Source organism: Mus caroli, unplaced genomic scaffold (genome assembly GCF_978045245.1).
Source record: "Mus caroli unplaced genomic scaffold, Mus_caroli_1 scaffold_1, whole genome shotgun sequence".
NCBI lineage: Eukaryota > Metazoa > Chordata > Mammalia > Rodentia > Muridae > Mus > Mus caroli.
This window is the reverse complement of record NW_028227256.1, coordinates 119978481-120005269: the sequence shown is the minus strand read 5'-3', so window position 1 is coordinate 120005269 and position 26789 is coordinate 119978481. Positions and strand designations below refer to the sequence as shown.

Sequence of the window (26789 nt, the reverse complement as noted above, 5' to 3'; positions counted from 1 at the left end):
TATTGCACCAATGAGTTGATTTACATTTCTAAAATTACTTTCTATAAACTGTGCAATAACTTAAATTACATCACATTTTCTTGAAAAAGAAGATGGATCAATAATGGGTTCTCAAATTATGTAATAAGGAAAGCATTTCAGTTTATCCTTTCCTCTGTAAACCACTAAAAATTATATAAAACAACTGTTTTCAGGTATAGGAAAATAGAAGAACTTCCACACTGGGCAAGTTCTCGAGTGACAAGCTGCATCTTTTGCATTGTATTGGTAGAGAAGATGGGGCATGGATGTGGAACTCAAGTGAACCATGACTGTCTCACTCATCTGTGGGTTCAGTGAGAATCAGTTGTGTCTAGCAAGCCCAAGCTCACAATTTGGGATGTCTAGAAAAAAACACCACTGATCTATGAGAAAATATCATAGTCTTTGGCTCAGTATTTAGACATTGATTTACCTAACAGAAGAAAGTTTACCTTTTTAAAGTTAAATAAAATTAAATTTCAATAGAGAATTTTCAACAATGCATAATTTATAAAAAAGCAAAATATTCTATATGTTTGGAGAATTATAAGCTCATTTTCTCCCTCGGAACAAGTCTTTAGGAATATACCCAAGCAGAACAATGTTGGGGACAGCAGGATTTATGCAAACTATTAGAGAGATATTTAGTAATTAACCCCTTTGAGGAACATGCAGATGAAAATCTTTGGTAGTGAAATACAAAGAAAAAATCAAAAATGAAATTTTTGTAATGAAAATATGTAATATTTCAAGTGAAAATTAACTGTGTCTAAGCATATTAAACACTGTTGAAAAACACAAAAATACAAACAAATGTGAATTTCTGAAATAAAAAATACATTTTCAATGTATAATCAATCACTGTGTGCAAATCACAGAAGCAAGAGTTTGAAACAGCTGGTTAGTCACAGCATATCCAAAGTCCAGAACCCAGCGAATGAATACCTGTGCACTTACTAGCTTCTCTCCTTAATCCTTACATCAAACTGTAATTGTATGTATGACAATGCAAATTGATATACCTATTAAATTATATGTAGAAAATTTTATGATAAAGATAATAGAGTAGTAAACACTGAAAACAAAATGATATAATATTCCTCTTGTATAAATCTGTACAATGTGTTCAACATGTTCAAGTGTTTGGTAAATTCAAAACAATATAAAGATAAACAATAATTCAAAAGCTCATAATCAACTTATTAAAAATCAAAGACTTAGTGGAAATATTGATAATATCATCAGAGAAAACAACATTAATATAACAGGACATAATTAAGACAATAATTGTCCATTGTCAGACACAGCATAAACTAGAAAAGAACAGATTGAGAGATCTCAGACTGACATGCAGCCATTGTCAAAATTACTCAGGTTTGATTTTTCTGAAAGTGGGTGGGTTGCATAACCACATAGGAAATGTATTATTTTATTTGATCAAACTAGAGCAATGTAATTAAGCCAGTGATTAATAGTTATTTTGTCATAAACTGTCCACTGCTCAGGAATATCTGATCATTTAAATATTTGTACATCTAAAAGTAAAGTAATGCTTTGAAATTCTTAACAAGCTGGAATCACAGGGAAGGAAATATATACAATTCCAATTAATGCCTTTGGTTATATCTGTATCTGTATCTATGCTATAGTAGCCTAAATACCAGTAAAGTTACAAAATATTTTAACAACAAGACATGAAATAATAGATAGTTTGAAAATATGTCATTGAACAACAAAGTGTATAATCCTTTTGTCTTCAGGATTTTGAGCCTTAGCTTTTAATGGCCAAGCTGTCTTCCAGCCCAATGCTGAAAGACTGGTCACCAGCCTCAAATAGAGCAAAGAAGAGCTAGAGAGATGGATCAGGGTTTTCGGATGCTTGCTGCTTTTGTAGAGGATCCCAATTCTGTTGCCTGCACCCACATCAGGCTGTTGGTAACCACCTATAACTCAAACTCCAGGGAATTCAGTAAGTTTTCTGTTCTCCCCAGGAACCTGCATGGACATGGTCCACATACAGATAAGCAGGCATAAACACATAAACAAATACATATAAAATAAATACAAAAATATAAAGAGTCAACCATTTTAAAAATTAGGAGATACAATTATAAATATGTGGTAAATCATCAAATATTTGGAAATTAAAAAAAAAAAGTAAAAGTAAAGGCAAGCACACTCCTGACTAAAAGTGTGATATAGAACATGGATGTAATCCAGCACTTACAAAGTTGTCAGGGATAGTAGAAGCTTGAGAATAAACTCAACTCAAAGTGAGACACTGTCTCCACAGTCGACAGAAAAGAAAATTCCAAATGTCCTTAAATAGATAAGTTAATAAAAAAAAGGTAGACTCCAGAATAATATGTGAATTAAAGAGATAAACAGAAAAGAAGCTGAAACCTATGATAAACTCTACTATAATGAATTGAAAGGAAGAGAAATATATTACTTAATATATACTTATGAACTTTAATGCCCATTCAGTCCTTTTTCAATTCTCTTGCTTCCATCAAATACTTTGAGGAAAACAAACAAACAAAAAAATACATCTTGAGTGAGAAAGGGCCCCCATATTCCAGTGTATATCTCAGCCCTGTGGACATCTTGGCTTTAGTGAACTCATAGATGGAATGAATATGTGTGTGTGTATTTTTGACTGTATATGGGAATGTGTATGTGAGTGAAGGCCCATGAAAGACAGAAAGACAGAAAGACAGAAGCAGGTGAGTGATATACAAGATATGGAGAAGCTTTCAGGTCATTGTAAGCTGCCATATAGGTACAGGTAATCAAAGTCAACACTTCACTGAAAGCCCCATGAGAACAAATTCCCAAGAATAAAGAGTGAAAGATAGTTCTAGGTATTAATTCTGTGTACATAAAAACCAGCGGATCTCTACAATGACACATATCCATCCATATTTTAAAATATTTTTAAATATTGAAATCTTTCCAAAAATATTTAAAAGAAGAGAAAACATTAATAATGAAACAAACAAAAAATTTAAGCAAATTGTAAATATACCTAAAGAATAAATTTTCTAATTCTGGCCTTAACTGTTCTGTAAGTTTAATTTGTTTCAAGAAGAAGAATTTGAAAATGAAGCAAAATATATTTCTATTGTAATTGTACTGGCTAGTTTTGTGTCAACTTGATACAGCTGGAGTTATCACAGAAAAAGGAGCTTCAGTTGAGGAAATGCCTCCATGAGATCCAGCTGTGGGGCATTTTCTCAATTAGTGATAAAGTGGGGAGGTTCCCTTGTGGATGGTACCATCTCTGGGCTGGTAGTCTTGGGTTCTATAAGAAAGCAAGCTGAGCAAGCCAGGGGAAGCAGACCAGTAAGTAACATCCCTCCATGGCCTCTGCTCAGCTCCTGCTTCCTGACCTGCCTGAGTTCCAGTCCTGACATCCTTTGGTGATCAACAACAATGTGGAAAGTGTAAGCAGAATAAACCCTTTCATCCCCAACTTGCTTCTTGGTCATGATGTTTGTGCAGGAATAGACACCCTGACTAAGGCAGTAATAATAGTATGATGAAGGTAAACTAAGATGTATTAAAACATTTAAATATTAACTATGCCATGATAAATTTAAACATCTCAATATTTAGTGCCACAACATTATAAAAGACATTTTAAAAATGTTCAGTAAGTGTTGAATTGAAAGACTTAATAATATTAAATGATCAGTTCTATTCCAATTTCACCATAATCCATGTTAAAGTTCCTTTAGTCCCTCCTTGCTAGATGGTTTTAGAAAGGATTTTATGTGTTCTTTGCTGACTTCACTAAATCATGGAGGAAGGCCTTGAACTTCTAGATGTTCTTGAACTGACTGCCTGAGTGCTGGGTGGGTGGTGTGCATCATCATACCTAGTTTTCTCAGATTTGCCTTCAGTAAAATAAAAGTTTATTTAAAAATATAATGTGTCCTGCAAGATGTTATAAAAGGGTAAGGAGTCTGCTGCCAAAGTTAAAATGGGAGTTTGTTCCCAGGATCTATATGGTTGAAGGAGAAAAATCACTCAGGAGTTTTGTCTTTTGATCTCCACATACCTGTTACACATGGGCTAGCACACACACACACACACACACACACACACACAGAAAAAGAGAGACAGAGAGAGAGAGAGAGAGCCCACCTCAAGAAAAAGGTAAAATAAATTTATTGGGAAATCTATACATGTAAATAATTCATACTATTCCTACAAATAAGAAAGTTAGATGCATTGTACAAATGACTGCAAAAGCAACTAGAATCCCTGTACTCATACTAAAGAAAGGTGAGCCTAAGAGACTGGCAAGCTATCGGGTGAAGCACATGGTTTACAGAAAATGGGTCATCATTTATTGTGTCAGTTGATACATACTCTACAGGGGAAATGAAACAATTTTTAACCAGATAGAAAGAAACTATTTGTCAACTATTTCATAATGATCTAATGTCATTTTAAGATGAACCACATTCTTAAACCCGATGTGACATAATGTCAAATTTCTCGAGGAGATTATGGACTATAACTGAGGTTGTGTTTTCAATATGAGATCGTCCCCATAGGCTCATATGTCTGAACTTTGTTCCCAGTTGGCAGTAGTGTGTGAAAGCTTTAGTAGGCTGAGGACTGATAGCCTGATTTCTGTTTAATCTCTGCCCCCTGTGTATGAATGAAATGAGATCAGGCTGTGCCCTGTCCCTGCCCCTGCCCCGGCACCATGCCTTGCCTGCTACAATGGATTATATCCCTCAGACTATAATCCGCAATGAACTATTTATTAAGATAAATTTCCTCTTGTCAGATCTTTATTTAGTCAAAGCAGCAGAAAAAATAATACAATTCTATTCTCCTAAATAAGCCAAATAATCACCAATTGTAGAAAAATAGGGAAATCCATTAAAATCAGAAATTCATCAGGAATTGAAATATGAAATATGAAAATGGCTAACAAAACCACAGCTGATAAAACTGTGTTCTTAAAGGTATCGCACACAAATAAATGCCGCAATAAATACAATGTACCAGTCCAAATGTCACAATTGTGTGAAATTTGTTTGTCCTTGCTATGCATTAGAAAAACGTAGACTAAATTCTTGAGATATTAGTACATAGGAGAATGAGTAAGTTAAAAGAGAAACTCAAAACCAAACAGAATTTGTGAATGAGGGACAAAACATTAAGATTTTTTATTCTTTGCAGCTAAAACTGAAAATAATTCAATGCCATTAAAATACATTTTGAAAATCAACTGGAATTAAACAAAAATGTAAACATGGCATGCATAATAACATATTTTATGGAGTACACCCATATGAACTCCTGCTTGGTCATTCCATTAATATTTGAACAAAAGTAAAATCACATTTACAAAATGATTTGCAGAGAAAATACAATATTAGTGATATTTTATTCACAGTGGCTAAAAGATACTGGTAGGAAACAGTCCTTTAACAGGCAATAGATTAAATACTGAGTAATATTAATATATTAGATAGAGTTCCACCCAGCCACTTAAAAAGGAGTAGTTATATGGGTTTGGTACATGTGTCTTTGAGTAAAGTGTTTGCTATGCCCACATAAGGACCTGAATTCAGATCTCTAGAAGCTGTATAAGGCTGGATTCTTCTGTGCAATATAGGTGGTGGAAGCTGGAGAATACCCAGAAACTCACAGTTCAGGCAGCCTGGCATGAACAGTAGCAAGCAAGAGAGAGTGACTTAAATAAGGTGGAAGGCAAGGACTGCTACCTGGATTGTCCTCTGACTTCCAAACATCAGCCATGGCATAGCTACACCAAAAGCACACATACACACACACACACATACACACACACACACACACACACACACACACACACACACAGAGGTGCACACACACACAGGTGCACACACACACACCACTTCACTAACACAGAGCCTCATATAAATACATACATATATGTACATACGCACGTGTGTGTGTGTGTGTGTGTGATGCTGGTACAATCAAAACAACAACAACAAAACAACATTAACAAGAGAGGAATACATCTCAAAATGTGTTAAGAAAGAAGCCTGACACCAATAGATGATGCACAGTTTAATTCTCTGGCTTCCTACAACCAGAAAAATCAATCTATAGGAAATAGATTAGGTGACTGTCTTTTTGGAGCCATTGTAGGAGCCTGTAACATGGGAGAATACTAGGTTCTGTATTGTGATGATACATAGATAAATAAAATCATCAGTACTGTTGAAGATAAGTACTCCTGGTCTGTACATTTCATTTCCTGTGAAAATTCTAGAAACACACTTCTTAAATAGTTTTTTTTTTTTTAGAAGAGGAGAATTAAATAAGCAGCAGTTTGTCATGTAATAGCTTGAGTGTGAATTGGATAGACAAAGCTACCATCACTGGCTGGATGAGAGTTATGCTTTTTATATTACATTTGTAGCATTACTAATATCCTCCCAACCATTCTGTCCCATCTGTTATGGATTGGCCAGACTTCCTGGTGTATTTGATAAATTGTTCTAAATGGGTTATTACTCACCTGACAACCTAGTCGTTTTAAACATGATCTGGATAGAAGTGCTAGTGTTCTTCAGTAGAATGCTTGCTTTACATATGAGAAGCAAAACTGGCCCAACCAGAGAATCATGTTACCTCCTCCATGCACGAAAAACCGAAGTATTTTTACTAAGTGAACACTAAAGATAAGTTAACCGGCTCTATGTCCTCATGTCTGCCATTAGGTTTATTTAAAATACTATTGAGACTGTAGTGATTTTATGCTGTGTCTGAGTTTAAAAGTTTCATTTTTTCTGCACATGTAAATTGTATGATGAATGACAATATGTAAGAATTTAGCTCTGGAGTCTTAAGAAAACCAGGGTGACAGTAATGAGCAGTTGTCCTTGTTATTTTATATTTGCTGTAGAAAGAATGGGTATTACTTTAGTGAACATGAAGAATTAAGGAATAATTTCTTTAAATGCTTTCTAATATTTGCAAGGAGCCATATATAGTGAAACATTGAAAATACATGCTTTAAAAAAGAAAGTGATTGGAGCCAGGATCTGCCTTTGGTGGTTATGAGTGCTTGATGTTCTTTTAGAAGACCACTGTTCAGTTCACATCATCCATGTTAGGAGACTCACAACTGTGTAAGGCCAGCTCTAAAGATCTGATGCTTTCTTTTGGACTCTAAAGGCAATGCACCCACACACAGAAAAACATATTTACATATGAATAATGTTTTAAGAGAAATAGATCAATTATAATGCATATTACAATGCATATTTATAATGAACAAGTGATATAAAATATGAAAATAGTATGAACAATTTGAAATGAGCTTTCCCTCATGTAGAGAAGAACCATGTCCAGTACTTTTAGGTTTCTTAATTTGACTCCCTTTTAAAATAAATATTTGTTTGTTTCAACAAACTTGAGCTTTATGTCCTGATAAAACAACATTAATTTTAAAATATTTTATCTACTTAACTTGAGATTAATTGGTCAAATTTGGCTTTTGCAATGATCTTGGCTGTGACCATTTGCAAGATATTTCAAAGGAAAATCAAATCTGACATGTCATAGGTTGTATTATTTTTCTCTAACACTGAATGAGTACTAATGAGAAAAAATGGTTATGATTAAGAGTGAATTAATTAAAAGAATTTGAGATTTTGAACTTTACTGTTGGCTGTTTGCCCAGCTCTGCTGGAGACTTAATATTGTTTCTAGATGATGTCTACAAAGCAAGAAAACAGGGTCTGGTGGCTCACTGAATTTTGAAGGATGCAATAAAACACAACTGGAGAGTGACCTTGCAACTGTACTACGTTGGTAATGCCCTCTTGGGATGTACCCTCTTCAAAATGCTGCTTCTCTACTTTTCAAATCAATATTGCCAATGAGATGTCATGATAAAACAACATTAATTTTAAAATATTTTATCTACTCTCCGAAGAGTAGATCTCTGAGGGGATTTCTCTTGTTGAGAAAGGGTAAAAATCATAAAAAGAAGAGTATAAGAAAGATTGCATGGATGGATGCTCATGTCGATCTCAGATGCTTCATGAGGCAATTGTTCTGTTTCAGAAATATGAGATGACGTCCGACACCTGGCTCTCTAAACAGGTATAGTATACATGTCCTGTGTCACTTGTTGGCCATTATAAACATTTCCATCACAAGATAGTTATATAATTTTCTCTAAAATGTTATCTCCAGGGTTTGGGAGATGGCTCATGGGTTAGATCAGTTACTACTGCAAACTTGAGAACCAGTATGCATTCCCAAAATCCCTGTAAATTTCTGGTGAGTGCTGTGGTCTGCCTGTAAAGAAGGCAGAGACAAGTTTCCACAGGGCAAGCTGGCTAGTTAGACTAGGCAGAGAGGTGTGCTCTGCATTAGATAGAGAGACCTCTTTGGTAGAGAGATTGTCTTTCCTGCAACTGAAACAACTTGGTATGTTCCCATGGGCCTTTACATCATACCCAACACCCTTAGAGAGTCCACAGTAGTTGAAATTGGAAATCATCACAATTCTACTACGTACTGTCATAAGAATCATCTTCTTCATTCTATTATCATTACTCTCCAATATAGAGGGTATTCACATATCCTCTTTTTGTACAGGGAAATAAATTTTCCCCCCAAATTTCTTGTCCAAGACCTTCATTGTTTTCAAGTTTCATCATAATTCATCTGTCAAAGTCACCTCCTCTGCAACCCTAACCAGATATCATCTCCCAATTAAATTATTGTAAAGTCACATGTAATTTTTTATTGATTGGCGATTGATTCCTTGTACATCCTTATCACAGCTTCTTCTCCTCCCAAAATGCTCTCATACAGCCACTCACCGCATATACCTCCCCTCTTCTCCTCTGAAAAAAGGGAGGCTCCTCTGGGTATCACTCCACCCAGGCATGTCACATGTAATTTTTATGTCGTAAAATCTACTATCTCTCTGTTAAGATTAAACAACAGAAAGGATTTTCTCTGTTGCTCCCCATTGAAATAGATGCCTACTGCAATATGTCACACAAGGATACTGCCATCTACATTTCTTGACTGGGGAAGAGAAGATAGAAAGGCTGTTGATAGACTCACAGGTAGATATATAGACAGTGGTAGACATGGATGGAGAGAAATAATTTTTCATGTTCTATATATGTATACACTTATTAATACAAATTTACCCTATTATGCAAGATGAAATAGAAGTATAATTTTAAATTTACAACCAATAATATATTCTCACTCAATTAAGTTAGACACTAAAAAGAAAACCAATAGAAATTAAGAATGTGACATATATTGATGTCTTTTGAATTGCTCTCCTTCACACACAGTTTTCTATAAATTTTCAAGCCATGAAAATTCCTAACAGTTTAACAAGCATGACTATATTAAATCCAAATTTATATTTGCTGCATAGAACTCATTTTTAAACAAAAAAGACACCATGTTATCAATTCTTCAATAAGAAAATGCATTTGGTGGTCTATCAGAGTTGACTTTTTTTCTTTTAGAAGGATTATGAGAATCTTACGGAATGCTTAGGATTTCATAAAATGGAAGAGGCTGGGCACAGTAATTAGTGGAAGCACATTTCTAAGATAATTATGGCTTAAGTAGCAGCACATACTCACTTTCAGGATAGTTGAAATGAAAGTAATGAATTACCATGGTTGGCCTTACTTCCAAAGGGCCTGAAGACAGGTTGGCAAGGGTGTAACACACAGAAGTTTGTAGAGCTAATCAGCTCAGGTCCGGTGTCATTTCCCACTTCTCAGAAACACTGTCGTAAAGGATGTTCTAGGTGTGAAGGCAGAGGGTGAGAGCAGATTTCATGCAGTCATAAGTTTTGAGTTTTCACTGTGCCTTAATAATTTTATTCAAATTTACTTATGTTATTTCTGAGGTTTCAATATATTACATATATTATCTTATATTTTCATGAATATCCACATGACATTGCTGTTAAGAATAGGTTTTCCTTATCCAGAGCATGTTTCAGTGAGGACTATAATCTTATTGCCTCATGTGACACATGTTACATAGAAAGGCTTCGTGCTTACATGAGTCACACACCTGTAAACAGATGCACACATACTCAGTGCATATAAGTGTACAGTGGTATAGGAAACAGGTAGGAAGTAAAAGCAGACAAGACTATGGGGAACAGCAGAATACCAGGCTTTCCTGGGATAATCATGAAGAAGGTGACCTTAGAGCTGAAACATGCAGACATAAGAGGAAGATCTAGATGAAGATAAGAAAACTACAAAGGCCAAGGTGATATAGGAGCAAGCTCTGACTCAGCAAAAGTGTAAGAAGAGAGGTGAAGTTCACAATAGTGAGGTGAGGCCATTTATAAGTCCAGGAGGGCATTTCAAAGTTCTACAACAGGGGCAGAAGAACTGGTTCAGTGGTTAAAGCATACATTCCTCTTGTAAAGGGCCAGAGTTTGATTCTCTGAGTCCATATGGGTGACTCACCTATAACTCCAGCTCCAGGGGAATCCCATACCTCTGGGCTCCATTGAAACACACATATGCACATAAATATAGATAAAATAATAATAATTTAAAACTTGTAAATCTTCCAAAGAAAACCACACCATGTTTAGAAAAATTCTTTAATTAGGCAGAAAGGAATGTGATGTTACATCAAATGTTAGCTCTCTTAATGTACTCATGTGGATGTGAGTGTTTGGAGGTATGTGTATATGTATGTCTGTGTAAATGTATTTATGTTCTTTCTGAGAAGACATACACACACATTCTCACACAAGTGTACCAAATATATATATATCTAAATATATACACATGCAAATATGACTTAATGTTATTTAATATTTAAAAGCTTTGTAATTGTATTAATGTATATCATTGTGGTTTAATTAAAAACTCACCCAAGGTTCACAGAAAGAGTGGGTTGTGTGGATGTTTAAGGAAAAATAAATTAATGACAGGAAATTTAGAATAAATGATCTCTGTAGTTTCTACTTGTGTGGCATTTTACTTCTTATATTTTCAGCATAGTATCAGAAAGGAATCTCCTGATAGTATACTTGCTTGGTAAATGATTTTATAAAAATGTTTCTTAAAGACTTTTATTATTTAAAAACATGTTTTGATGAGCTGGTCTATAGAATTAATTTACCCTCTTTTTAGGTTTGAGAGATAAATTACTGAGTACAAATGCATGCCAAGCTATAAAAGTTCTTGTCTGTAAACATTTCTCATAGGCCTACACTCTAATTTTTGCTGTGTTCATCCCCAATGCATGATACCTCAACATTTTTTCCACTTTTGATATTCATACGCATACTCTGACATTAAATCTACATATTAAAATTCTAAATGCCATGCTTTTCTTTTTTAATAAAAACAACAATGTTTCTATTTTCCAAACTAATTCAAATCAAGCAACAGCCTATGTTTGATGTTGCTTAGAAAGCTGACCCCATAGACATTCTGAGATTCTTCTGTGCCCTTCTCCATTATAGAACGAGGAACCAGTGTTTTCCAGAGATGGAAGCAAGTTCTTCATGACTGTTCCTGTTAAACAAGGTGGAAGAGGAGAATTCCACCACATAGCTATGTTCCTGGTCCAGGTAGGTTCTGGGATTTTTTCTTTAGTTCAGTTTTATTGTCACTGAAAGCTCAATGCTCTTTCCTGGGACTTGTATTTGTGTGCATGTACAGGCATACATGAGCAATGACTTGCCTGTGGAGGTCAGAGGACAACCTCTAGGGTTGCTTGTTCAATTCTGCCTATGCTATGCCAGATGACCCAGGTATTTCCAGAGATTCTCCTGTGTCTGTATCTCATCTCACCAGAGCAGTGCTGGGATTATGGATGCATGATACCAATTCTGCCTTTTGCATGGGTTCTATACATTCAAACTGATGTCCTCATGCTTATGTGACAAGGGCTTCATCAAGCAAACTATCTTTCCCAGTCCCAAATATCCTAGTTCTTGTGGCTAGAAGAGCCTAGAGTGAGTGCCATGAAGTGAAAGGCTCACACTTATTTTTGGGAGATGATGTCATATATTCAAACTGTATCATTACAATATCAATAAAAGGTTGTCGGCCATATGTTCTGTGAATTGAGGATCTTGGCATGCTATGCAGGTATGTATGTATGTATGTATGTATGTTCAAGGTAGGTTTGACCTCACCATATAGTAGACAATGACCATGAACTTTTGATACTCCAACTCTGTCCCTAGATGCCAGAATAATAGGTGTAAGCTAAGATTCAAGTTCATGCAGCTCTGCCTATCAAATCCAGGCTTTATGTTTGCTGAAGAAATACTCTAGTAACTGAGCCTACATCTCCAGCCCTGGGATACAGAACATTGTTTTTATTATTTTGAGGCAGTTTTTCATGATGCAACTCTGGCTGTTCTGGAACTTACCATATAAGCCAGGTCTTGCTCAAGCTCATAAGGTTACACCTATCTCTCTATCTCTTAAGTACTAGTGTTAAAGATGTGTGTCACTACACCCAAGTGGGATGTAGAATGTAACTAAAATACAAGCAAATTTCAAGAACCTGGTGACAATCTAAAAGTTCAGTAAATACATATTTCCTATTTTTGTATATGTAAAACTATCAAGCCATTATGTAGGTTTCAAATGTATGGACTGGCAATATGGCTAAGGTGGTAAAGGAATTCACTGTGTAAACCCGGTGACCTGAGCAAAATCCATTTAAAGGTGGAAGGAAAGACCAGATGCCACAAAAGTGTCACCTGACTTCCATGTGCATGCCATAGAATGTCCAGCCACACATGTACATAATGTATACACAATAATAAATAAGTGAATATTAACTTTTGAATATTCATAACCAAGTAAATCTACTTCAAAATGGAATGGTACAATGCATTTTAAATGCATCTATTCTAGAAAATGCAGTACATATTTTAAAGTAGAAAATAAAATTAATGTGTTCTCAATGACTATGCTGTTTCTTAGAGACCTTTTGAAAAGAGGAAGGAAACATTTTTTTCCTTCTAAATCTCAAAAAAAATTTTAAAAGTCTAAATTATTTTAAAATCATGTTTACTAATATGTGATTTAAATATGTCAAGATTAATGAGTCAATGTAAATTAAATTTCAATAGCGCACATTCAGGAGGAAAGAAGCATCCTTAGAGGTGAACATCCCCCCTACACAGAGAGAGAGCTTTATAATGACAAATAATTGGGAGGAAATCGGATGATTATGAGAGCTTCCCAAGAATGTAGTCAGAAGTATCTCTTTTTATAAATACAAAATACAATATAAATGTGGCATAAAATCCCTCACAAACAGGCTAATTTAAGTTCTTCCCTCTTTCAACTCTTGTGATTATTCTGAAGCTGATATAACCTTCATGAAACTCACAGGAACATCCAAAAAACATACAATGGACATGGCTGGGAAGAGGAATGGGTCTGCAGCAGAGAAGGGGACAAAAGAGTAATGGGGAAGTGGGTAGGATCCAAAAACATGAACTACAAGGGTGAAAATGTCTTGGTGAGCCCTTTGTATATAACTAGCATATATGAATAAACACATTCTTTTAAATAAAGCAGTTATTAACATATATACATTTTACCTACAAAGTTTTACTTTGGACTGACAAATTTTATGGTAGTACATAAAATAAAGCGATAGCCAAGGTTTACATTATTAAGTAATCTGCATAAATGTGACTTTAATTTTAATCAAGGTTGAAATAAAAAAATTAGGACATGTGTAATTTCTACAGCAGGGAAAAAGACTGATTTTCATAGTAGGTTATTAAGTTAGAAAAGTGGAATAGTTAATTATATACCCATGAATAATGCAGTTGCATTTATTTCTAAATAAATGTATGTATTTATATATGAATACATTTCTGGGTCTTTCTGGGTCAAATATTGATTGATTGGCATAGGCAGGTAGAATTGTAAGGCAATATTTTTATTTTCTATGTGAAAACTGGTCATTAGTAAATTAATACATTTATTTCTGCTATGTAAACCTTATGATCATTAGACTAGGGAGATATATTTCCAATAAATTGCATTTTATAAATATCATAGTCAGGGAATTTTACTGAATCTTTATTTTTTTAAGATGTATCTTATTTATTTGTAAGTGTGTATTTTTGTGTGTCTTTGTGTGTGTGTGTCTTTGTGTGTGTGTGTGTTTTTGTGTGTCTCTGTCTGTGTGTATCTGTCTGTGTCTATGTGTCTATGTGTTTATGCCTGTATCTTTGGAGGTCTGAAGAGAATGTTAGATTCTTTAACGCTTGAATTAGAGCTGGTTATGAGCCACCTGACATGGGTGCTCGGACTTAAACCCAGTCATTTTGGAAAAGCATCATGTCCTCCTAACAACTGAGCTATTTCTCAAGTCTTTATTGAATTGTTCAAACCCAGCGCTCTGATATTTAGCTACTCCTTTAAACACTCAAGATAGTGCCACTGATAAACTACCTGCCATGCATGTAAAAGGACCTGAGTTTGAATGTTTGGTACCTACCTACCAGGCAGCCATCAACAGGCACATCTGTAATGTTTGGGGAGATGAAAACAGGAGGCTCTCCAGAGCTTACTGGCTCTCCATTCTAGTCAGTTCAGGAGCTCTGTGTTCAGGAAGAGATCCTGTCTCAAAAGTCAAGGAAAAATTGAATCTCTGGCCTATACACAAATGGAGTCACACGTGCACATGCATATGTATACTCACACCAAAGAAAAACTTCACAAAGAGTCAAGGCTATAAACATGTACATTATATCATGATATTCACATTTTCAAAAGAAGACAGTTTATTTAACTCATTAAGAAAGGAAACCATTTCTAGTATTATGTTGGGCAGATGGTGTGTTCCAAGGACGGGTCTTTTCATATTTAGTTAATAATTTCTCTTTTTCTGGAAGTTTTCCTGTATTTTTGAGGGGTATATATATATATATATATATATATATATATATATATATATATATATGTGTGTGTGTGTGTGTGTGTGTGTGTGTGTGTGTGTGTACACACACATATATATGAATATGATAATATTTTCCATGTTTTCCTGCAGTTTTTCCATGTCCCCTTTAGTATATCCCTCTCCCAACTTCATTTTCTGTATCTATGCTTGTTGTTTTTGTGATGCTTGTTGTTTTTGTGGTTGTAGTTGTGGCTGTTGTTGATGTACAATAACCACTAAGTCTAGTTAGTGTTACATATATGGAAGTGGATGGGACAACTTCTGGAAGATAAGAAATATACCAGTGGCCACATTCTCAAGAAAAATATGTTTCTTCTCCAGCAACTCTCTACTGCCAGTAGCTCCTTAGTAAGGAGTGGGCCAGGAGTTTTTCTAAATGCCTTGAAAGGAATTTCATCTGTCGCTGAAATAGCCTGTGTGCAGGCACATCCATTATTCTTGCAATGTCCAGAGCAACTGCACATAGTCCCTGGGTTGACTTTATTCATCTTTCATTCCAAGTGTGGAAATGTTTCGTTGAAGTAGAGTGCTTTCACTCCATTCTGGCTGCCATTCGGGGCATTAACAATTTGCCAAACTGAGAAAAGGACCAAACCATGCTATTATTTGTGGCAATGCTGTCAGGTGAGTGGAAAGAACATACCAGTTATGGAGACATAAATTGATATTTAGGTAAACACAGTTTTTCATGCACAAGAATACAAATTATTTGGGGACATAGTTCGAAACCTCCTGTTTCATTTTAATAACAGCTATAAGACTGTTTTATTAATTGTATAAAAGTGATATAGTCAATACAACATTTGAAAAATAATACCTGATGAAAGTAATGAAAGAATAAATAAATGCTTGTTGTTCTGTCATTCCTTTTAATAAGCTTTTCACCAATTGATGCATATATTTTCAGTTCCTTTTTACATTAAAATAAGGCCTTTAAAAAGATTTCAATCAATATAATTTAGGTTTCCAACATTTATAGAATGATATATTTTTTTTCTTATACCCTCTAATGGAATTTTTAATATTTTGCATTTAGCATATTCTGAATTGTGATTTTCATAGATCTGTGGCATTCACTCATGCAGACTTGTTATGCTTGTTTTAAATGATCCATTTTCATCATTAAAGTTATTCTGCTCTTTGATGTTAGATTCTTAGACAAGCAATCTTGTTCACAAACACTTCTATTTTAATTGCCTCCACAAGAATCCATTTCTAAATGTTCAAAGAGTTATAAGTATTTTAGTCAAGACTCGCTACAGGAACAGAGTTGATAGAATAAGTACATATTAAAAGTATGTTTATGATATTGGCTTACATGATACAGTGGGAAGTCCAAAACTAGTCGTCTCCCACTGGAAACATAAAGCATCCAGCATTTGTTAGGTTCACAAAGCTGGATGATTCAATAGCTCTAGTAGGGCCTCAAAGAGCTGGAAAATTACTGGAGAGCCATTTTCACTATACATGTGATCCCTAAAGAAGATGGAGAGCCATTTTTACCATACACGTAATTCCTAAAGAAGCTGATTCTAGTATCACCAGAGAGATGAAGAATTAATAGGATGGTGAACTCACCAGCAAGAACAAAGGTAAGCAGATGATAGCATAGCAGCTTTCCTTCTTCCACAGCCTTTTACTGGGAGCATGACAGGGATGTACTGCCATGTTTAGAGTAGATATTCCCACTTTCAGTAATCAGATCAAAACATCTGTCACAGGGATGTTCAGGTGATTGCCTCCTAGTCTGTTCCAGATCCAATCCTGTTGACAAATTGCTCCCCTCACCACAACATTTCACCAAGTAGACCACATACACGTGTAATACGTTCATTGGGTTTTACATATAGTGCCAATTGGCTCTTCAGAATAAAACATCATCATTTATACATGAAAGAAGAGTGCACACTACACACTACATTGCTGACCTTTCAATAGGATGCTGTGGGCTGTGAATAGTCCTTCTGTTCTGGCCTTGGGGCTGTAGTCCATTGCAAATGGGCATGAGTGGAATGCTGATCATGATGGGATCTGGCAACATTGTGGCCTGCAGTCAGAGCACCTGCCCTGAGGCTCAGCTGTGTATGGGAGCCTCCTGACTCACTTAGGGCAGGTTCATGTGTTTGAAGTGGTTACGGAATGAGACCAGTAAATCTTTGCAAACATTGCGCTCTCTAGCAGACGCATAGATGAAAACAGCACGGGAAAAGCTACCCCAGTGCTCCCAGGCTCTCTTCAGGCTGGAGTGGAAGGTGTGTGCTCATGAACCTTTAGTGGATTATTTTTCCACATTTATAGAATCTATTCACTGTCAAAGTGATTTAATAAGTGAAATAATTCTTTTGCTTTTCTTAGCCTCCAATAATCTAAGATTATAATTTCGTGTAAAATACAGTGCTGCACTCTGACATTCACTCTCTTTCTACCCACTCACTTTCTCTGTATGTGTATACACACTTGCATATTGACAGGCCAGCTGTCAACCTTGAGTGCTATTCTTCAGGTGGCATCTACATCCATCTCTCATAACTCAACAAATAGACTAGGATGTCTGGCCCATGATTCTCAAGGATCTGTTTGTCCATAGGATGACAAGGACCTGCTATAATGGCCAGTTAAAGTTTTTGTATTTTAATTTTTTATTTGGATTTCAAAAATTAATTTAAAATGACTTTATTTTTTAATTTTATTTAATATTAATTTCATAAGTTAAATTTAAAATAATTTTTTTACAATTTCATTATTTTTAAATGAGGATCAAGCTCAGGTCCTAGTGCTTTCCCAGCATGCACTTTGTAGAATATGTTATTACCTTGTCTCCTTGGTGATATTTAACATTTGTTTTTCAAATATGTACTTCTTCATGATGCCAAATAATTATTAAACCAATTACCTTTATTGCCATTTAGTTGATTTGATGTAGGTTTATACTATGAACTATTTTTCAATGTTTCAGTGAGATTATATGCATAGTGCACATTCATTTTTACATTTCATTAGTTATTTGATATGTGCTAGTAAAATCACAATCTCTGTACCCAAATAAAATATTTGTATATCCCTTTACACAATTTTCCAAATTACTTTCATTGTGAACATATGAAAGCAGAAAGTCTGCATTTTTTCAGTATCATAAAATCTATTAAAAAATATTTGAAGAATATTATTTGTAGGTTTGGAGAGATGACTCAGTACTTACGAGCAGTTATTCCACAATCACCAGAGTTTGGACCCAGAAATGTCTGTCTGTCCAGTTTTTAGAGGAGCAGGGAAAGAAGGAATGACTTTGCTGGTTTCCAAACAGGCCATGATACATGTTCCAGGTACAGGAAGAGACTGTGCCTCAGCAGAAAAGGAACAAAGTACTGTAAGAGGCCATTCAGTAACCACTTGTGACCTCTGCCCACAGGCATCAGCATATATGTACATGCACTCACATGGACAGAGACATACGAACATTAATACATAGTTGCTTTCAGTAACAATGAATATCTTCTGGTGTGTGTGAAATTTTTCCCCTGGGGAATTATTTCCACATAACCCCTATTACTCACTCTTCTTATCTCTGTGACAAAGTACTCAGCAAATTTAATGTAAGAAAAGATTTGATTTTCCCACAGTTTGAGGACAGTCCATCATGGTGGGAAAGCATGACAGCAGGTGCTTGAAATTCCTAGTCTTGTCATATCCACAGTCAGGAAGCAGAGACAGAAATGAATGCCGGTGCTCAGCATAGGATGGAGGTACCCACAGTTCAGGTGCATCTTCCTTCCTCAGTTATCACAATCTAGAGACTGCCTCATAGATGTGCCCAGATAGTGTCTTAGGTGATTCTCAATGGTGTCATTTTGAGAAGCAAGATTAACCCTCGCAATATCTCTCCCACTCAGAGAGGGGTGAGCAGAGTTTCCAGACTGTTCAGGATAAGCAGCTGCACTGCCATTTTCCCAAACTGTGTGAAATAATAATAATAATAAAAAAATCTCATTGTTGCATTTGCCACTTTGTCTGTCTATACAGTAGCAAGCACTTTCACTCAGGATAGCTGACTATTCCACTCAGAACAATATTAAATTCCATTATTGATTAGAAGTACTGTCGAGAATCACATGCTTGCAATTCATAATCCTATCACCTAATCAACCTAATAAAAGGTTTTCATTAAATTTCTCTCCTCTATCTGATTAGGACATTGTCTGAAAACAATGAGTTCATTTCCTGTGATGAATAGACAGTAAATTAAAGCATGGTATTTTTAAGCAGTATAGCATCTCTCTTATTCACTGACTGTAAACTTTGGGCAGAATTTAATACCAGATATTTGAATAAACAGGGACACTGCTAAATGTGCCAACATGCTTCCAGTTTATGAATAGAAGTGCCTGGCTCAGATTTTGTTTCTTTGCATGAGATAACATCATCACCAATTCAGGGTGTGTGTCTCATGTCTAGTCTCCACTACAGCCACCCTATTGTAGATTTGCAGCCTGCTTCAGAGGATGAATGAAGTCTTATTCCTGTTCCATGTTTTATTCTGAATACAAAGTTAAAGTAAGAGTTGAATTGAAAATATATTTCCATACTCTAGCTTCTCTTAGTACTACACCTAGGCTTATATCTATACCCAGGGTTTCTATTCTGCCAAGTTTATATAGAAGACATATGGATTAACAAAAAGTTATATTTCTGTGTAATAAAAATTTGTATTCTTTTTTACATTGTTAACTTTGCATTCCTTTCACTGAGAGAGAGAATTCCCTGATAAAGCTTCTTATGACCAAGCCTGATATCCTGAATTCAATCACTTGGACCTACATGGTGGAATGAGAAGCATGACTCCCACAGGTTGTCCTCTGACTTTTAGAGACATGCACAACCACACACACACAAAAATATACACATAATGTGAAAAATATAAGTTTTCACTCTGTGACTTTGTTTTTTTGAAAGTGTTTGAAACACACCCTAAGATTCAGAAATCTCTTTGTATGACATAATCAAGCCTCTGCATTTATTTTTATGTGCTCAATGATAATCTAACAAATTCTGATTGGTTTGGAAGGTGTTGCTTAGAGTCCATACAAAAGTCAATGTGTTGCCCCTAGAGACTTGGCAGGTGTGGCTGATGTGTCACATATATGTCAGTAGGTGGCAGAAAAGAGAGAGGCTATGTCTATGCTAAGTGTGCTGATTGGTGAACATCTGAATGATTAGTAGCCTAATAATTTGGGGGAAAATCAAAACAAAACAAAACAGTTATCCAGTCAAGTGGAAGTGAGCCTGAGACAGATAATCATTTCATGGGGTGACTTTGGTGGTCCAGGCAAAGAATGAGCCACCAGACCAGGACTGTAGGGTTTGGACTGGGAACTAACCTGAGATGATAACCAATTCAGTGCCATGCAGGCTCTGGAGGTGCAGACCATGTCCAAAAATGACCTCTCCTTAGGTCTATACTATACAAGTAGATTAGAGAACTCCTGAAACAATATCAGACATTCAGAGACCATGGGCACCACTAAGAGGAGTAAGTAGATGGTATAGAAATGGAAAGGAAATAGAAACAGAAAGATGTGAGAACAATGAAGAGAGACAGAACTGCCTACTTGAGGATAGTGATAGACAGCTGATGTAAGTAGCCAGTGAAGCCAACTGGAGCCGTGGTTGGGTCCAACTTATGCTGCCATCAGGGGCTACTTCTGGGTCCATCTGGATCCATGACTCTGTAGCAGCAGGGGTCTCTTACCACAAAAGGCCAGGTAGAAGTCACTGGTCTGAGTTGCTGCCTGGGAACATGTTGACGTCCAAGGGCTGTACAGAACTTGTGGAAGATCTGGCCTTGGGGGCCAGAGAATGAGAGATATGACCCTCCCCCGAACCAACTGAAGTAGTGTGGAAAGCAGACACTTGTTTCCTATGTGGATGACAGAGAGATAACCTCCTCCCTCTTCCTCACTCAGCATTTGCAGAAAATGGAAGACCTGATCCTGCTATCATGAGAGCAGGAGAACTGGCCCTGTCCTTCACTATCTACAACCCTCTACAAAAGAGAGGGTCCTGTAGCTCACCTAGGTAGCACAGTAGAGCTGACCCTAATGGCAGCAGGGGTAAGCTTGCCTAACAGTAGAGCTGTCCCCCCAACCCCCGCCACTTGTTTGTTATGTGGTGATATGGTCAAGGCAGAGACCATCCCCTTACACCTTGCCACCTATAGCAGGCAAGAGAGCTGGCCCCAAGGTCAGGAGAGTGGGATAAATGGCCCTGTACACTCAGGAGAGCAGGCCCTGTACCTTGTCTAGTCAGCACAATAGATCTGACCTTGGCTTGGAGGGTGTGGTGAGGTGGACAAGGACATTGCTGTTGAGCTGCCCTAAGAGCAGGAGAACAGCAGAGCAAGAGATCAATGCAAATACGTCTCAGGACCAGATCCAGGACTTTTAATTGGTCTACCACAAGATCTATCCCATCAGTGAACTGTTGGAGTGCATGAAGTGGCTGGTCCTACAGATCTAAAACTACAGGATCTCCAGGTCACAGGGCAATAACAGAACATCTGAGATGAGTTCTGGAGAGGTTCGAGTATTGATAGAGTGGCAGAAGCTAGAGGCCTCGAACCACACCAACAAGCCATTGCAATGAACATTTGGAAGCAAGAGAGTATAGCCAAATATGTATACTGAGGGACACAGTGACTCACTACACCTTCCACAATGAGATTTTTTTTCCTTCTGTTGTGGGAAAGGCTATAAGGTAGAGGATAGTTACAATAGATTTTTCCCCTAATCTTAAATGTGTAATGTTGTTAGACATCTTTTAGCTCTCTGAGACAGTCTCACAATTTAGCACACTCAGAAATCTATGATCCAAAAGTGTTTCAAAATATACACAAATATAAAGAAATCATTACAATGTTCTATGTGGTTTTTCATCTTGAATTTGACATTATAAATGAGCTAAGATATTGAAGTATCAGTTCTCTGTTCTGGGAGCAATCAAAGTAGATTATGAAAGCATGTGAAGATAGCTGCCTGATGTAGTTTAGTGTTCCATGCTGGCCTTTGGTTTGTAACTGAAAAAAAAAAAATCCCACAGATTTCCTGTCATCCTTACATTTATACCTTTTGCATACAAAGACTTGAATCATATTACTATCTCAGACAGTATACACACACACACACACACACAAAAAAAAAAAAAACTTGATTTAACATGAATATGGACAGCTAACAGGCCAGAAAATTTATAAAATCAAGATTCCTCTAATTTATTTTCCTCCTTTCATTGAGACAGGTTCTGGGATGTAAACCAGCCATACTATGTAAACCAACTGTCCACATGACTTCTAACCCTCTTGCCTCGACTTTCTGAGCAAAGAGGTGATAGATATGCACCAACAGAGTGGGCAGGGAGCTGATCAATGTAGATCCATACCAAAAGGACTAAGAATATTTTGAATAAAGGGTCTGTTACTATAGAAACAGAGTGGCATATAGACTATGTGTTCATTTTGTTTCAAGTAGAATTGGCAAGAAAGCATTACAAGTCCCCCATATCTATACATCTATACATCTCTATACATGTATTCGGTACATAGTTACATCAAAAATGTCTTGGGAATATTCCCCTATCATTCTCTCTGGACAACGCTACAAAACTTGGAATAAACTACAGCAGTTAGAACTTTTCAAAAGCCAAATTTCTTTTTCTATATATAATTTCTTATTTTACAGATAGAATTAAACACAGTCAATATCTCATTATATTATTTAATCTATGTTCCACAGATCTGGGTATGCTGGACATATTTGTAAGCTATTTAATACATGAGTACAGATGTATTTCATTCCAAAATGTGACTTTAATCTTTTAAATTTATTTATTTGTGTGTGGATGTAGTCCCTGCATGTGAGGATGTGTAGAAATGAGAGGACCACATTCAGGACGTGGTGTTTTTATTTCACAATGGGATCTGGGAAGCATGTCAGCAGGTTTGTGTGACAGGTGCTTTTACCCACTGAGATATCTGATTGGCCTTGGCTTTTACTTTATAAGACCTTAAAGATTCCATCATGGTTTGGGGAACTCTCTCACAGCCCCCAGATCAACAGTTCTCGACCTGTGAGTCACAACACTTCCAGGGGCTGCATATCAGAAATCCTGCATAGAAGATATTTGTATTATGAATCATAATGGTAGCAAAATTGCAGTTATGAAGCAGCAATGAGATAATTTTATGGTTGGGTATAATCACAGCATGAAGAACCATATTAAAAGGTTGCAGCATTTGAGAACCACTGCCTAAGATCAAGAGCTACAATCATTCAATGATTGTTGGAAAAGATGGCCATGAATGAGCCCTTCTAGATTATACAGTTTCAAATAGTCAATTAAACATACATGTACATGAGCCAATATTAAATGAACTCATTGTGTTTGAATTTATATATACCTATATGTATATAATTTCCTGTGTGTGCGTGTGTGAGAGAGAGAGAGAGAGAGAGAGAGAGAATAAAGAAATCAAGAATTTGAAACACCATTGTGGATCTGTAGGAGTTGACTAGGGAGAGGAATGGGTGGAAACAATGTGCCAACAGTACTCATGTATGAAGTTTAAAAAAATATTAATGGAATTTTCATTATTGTGATTCAGTTATATGGAAATCCTTTTCTGAGAAAGATGCATGCCAGAAATTTTAGAGTTCAAATACCCTGCTCCTTCGATCTTGTTTTCAATTAAAGCATCAAGTAAGAGGAAAAAGAACATTTTCAAAACATTGTGGCTTGATGAATTAATTTTCTAACTAACCTCCTGAATATTTGTGTATTCTTTAGACAAAAAGAAAGAATATTGCTATTTGACAAAAAATAAAGAGTAAGACAAAATAAGTGTCAATGAGAAAACTTGAAAGATGAAGAGTCAGGGAAGCTTAATTGCCAGTAAACTCTTAATTTGGATAATGTTTGAAAAGCAAATGCCTGCCAGTCATGCTGACACATGCTTATCTTCCAGCACTCATGAGGCTGACCCATGCATGCTTGCACATGCCTCCAATCCAGCAACTGGGAGGCTAAGGTAGAATGATCACCAGTCTCAAAAACAAACAAAAGCATGAAAACCATCACAGGTTAAGAGTACATATGTATGTTGTGACCAAGATTGCCAATCATAGGTGTTTTCTCCATCATGTATCTCTGGAGATATAAGAAAGTTTGCCTTTAAGAACAAAATTGTGGGAGTCACAGTTGCAGTGTGAAGATTGAACAACTTCTGGAATTCTGTAGCACAGTTGGATGACTGTGCTTGACCAACATTTTGGATATTTCAAAGCTAATAAGAAATGTTTGTAATGTTCTTACCCCAATGAAATGGTGCATATCTACAGTGAAGGACAGGCCAAGCCTGAGCTGGTCAACTGTGCTGGACCAAAATAACCTGTGAGCCTGAGCAGTTTGAGCAAACTCACACATCTAGAGAGGAATGATAAATGTTGAAGGAAGCAGTCAGCTTTGTCTTGGCTTCACTATTATATAATATACCAAATACAGCAAGAAACAGATAAGGAAGGCGAAGAATAAATAGAATTGCTAGTTTGCAGCAGTTTCTTCTGAAATGTTTGCTGTGACGCTGGACAACTGCACAGCTGCCACCTTTTTCAGTGAGAACAGCAGAAGTCTCTCATTGGAAACAAGTGCTTCCCTCAGGAGTGTTCATAGTTGCATGGCCACCTGGTGCTTCCTGCACTGTTTACCTATGGCCCAGGAATAAAGGCACTGTCACAACATGGTCTCTTTACTAGAATGTGTGTGAAACCTTGAATTTAGTGTAGGAAGCCGAATGTTGGCTGATAAAGAATTAGATGAAACAAAAGCTGCCTGTATTTTTTTTTAACCAGGGAGCTGCTGTTTAAGTAAAAATGAGAAATCAATATTTTCAATTTTATTTCTTTGCAGAGTAAAAGCGAGCAAATTACGGTGCGGCATCTGACATCGGGAAACTGGGAAGTGATAAGGATCTTGGCCTATGATGAAACAACTCAAAAAATGTGATTGTTTTTGCTTCTCTACATGGGCTGGCCATCAGCATTGTCAAGTGTAATCTTTTCTATTATTAGAGAATCATCCCATGGTTGTTCAAACAAGCAACCCATGTAATAATAACCCTCTCTTTAAAAGCATTATCTTAGAGCAGGACCAGGTACTGCTCTTGTAGAGGACCAAGGCTCAGTTTCTAGTACTCACATCAGGAATCTCACAACTGCTTGTAATTTCAGCCCCAGGGAAATCTGATGCTCTCTGTGGGCCTTCATGGGCACGTGCATCCACATACAACTATAGACACAGATACACATATAAATACAGATACATCTTAAAATTGTTAATCACACTTCATTCACAGACACTGCACACAGACCTAGTTCTACCACATACTTGTAAGACATTAGAAAAGCTTAAGAAGCAGGCTGATTATTTTACAAACAAGACAGATGCATTTCCTGAATACAACAAATGTCTATGTCTGTAACTAAGCAGCCACTTTCTGCCTTTTTGATGAGTTAGAAAATTCAAGTGAGAATTAAGGTTGGTGGAAATAAAATCAACCAATAACACTTTTGCTATTTTCTCCCCAAACAGTTACTTTCTGAGCACAGAATCGTCTCCCCAAGGGAGGCAACTATACAGGTAGGTGGTATGAACTCATTTCCCCCAGGTTGGATTTTCATAGGCTAAGACCAGAAAGTTACAGTGGCATGGGGGGCGGGGGGCAGGGGGGGACTCAGATCATTTTCAACATGGCAATGCAAAAACCAGTGTCAGTATGACAACCTCAGATTCTCAGTCTCTTCTCTTGTGGACCTCAGGAAATTTAGGAATCTACAAATGGAATGGAATTTTCTTTTTTTTTTTTTCTCTTTCTTTTTTTTTAAATATTTTTTATTACATTTTTTCCTCAATTACATTTCCAATGCTATCCCAAAAGTCCCCCATACCCTCCCTTCCTTCCATACCTTCCCTACCCATACCTTCCCTACCCACCCATTCCCAGTTTTTTTTTTTGGCCCTGGCGTTCCCCTGTGCTGGGGCAGAGTTTACTTCTCTCTCTCTCTCCTTTTTATTTGTGGATAACAAAAAAGATGCAACTCTTATTTCAGAAGTAAGAAAGACAGTTTATTCCAGAGCCAAATATGAGTGGCCAAATCAAACAAACACAGATTTAGGTTACCTCAAATACAGAATTCCAATGGAATAACAGTTTCAAGTAATAGTAATAGGACAAAGAGAGTCATAAATCAAGATACTTTTCAAGGACATCCATGGGAACCTCAGGTAGATAACTATAAGTCTGGGGAAACTGAGGTGCCGGTATCTAATGATATTCTTAATTTAGACGTTGGTGAAATTTAGAAGTCTATTCATACATTCCAAGAGGATTTATAAAATAGTCATACAAGGTTAGTTCATACACAAAGGTGCCAACAAATAGTTCTTAGACTGTCTGATCCTGCAACATCATAACTTCTCTGCAATCACTGAACTTTTAATCAGTCATTGAACTATACAAATGTTCAATGCAGTTTCTTTCTTGGAAATTTAGTTCACACTGCAAACACACAACAATGAAGATATGATAAACCTGAATCTAGTTTTCTTTTTTCCCCTGTTACTTTATTTATTCACTTTACATCCTAAAAGTAGCCCTCCCTCTCATCTCAGTTCCTGCTCACACAGCTCCATTCTCCCCCTCTCCCCTTTTCCTCTGAGAAGGGAGGGAGGAAAGG

General features: G+C 36.5%; 1 protein-coding gene and 1 non-coding gene across 4 annotated transcripts in view; both read left to right on the top strand.

Moving 5' to 3' along the window:
- Dpp10 (dipeptidyl peptidase like 10) overlaps positions 1-26789 on the top strand; it is a 1511806-nt gene that overhangs the window by 1434572 nt on the left and 50445 nt on the right. For all 3 annotated transcript variants that reach the window (XM_021165015.3, XM_021164934.3, XM_029476885.2), the window contains exons 12-15: positions 8110-8148; positions 11531-11638; positions 24964-25055; positions 25645-25692. In XM_021165015.3, the coding sequence (XP_021020674.1) occupies positions 8110-8148; positions 11531-11638; positions 24964-25055; positions 25645-25692 (287 nt within the window). The remainder of the gene's footprint in view (positions 1-8109; positions 8149-11530; positions 11639-24963; positions 25056-25644; positions 25693-26789) is intronic.
- Positions 20104-20235, top strand: LOC115032460 (small nucleolar RNA SNORA17). The gene has a single exon (XR_003838136.1). It is a non-coding gene; the product is annotated as a small nucleolar RNA SNORA17 (small nucleolar RNA).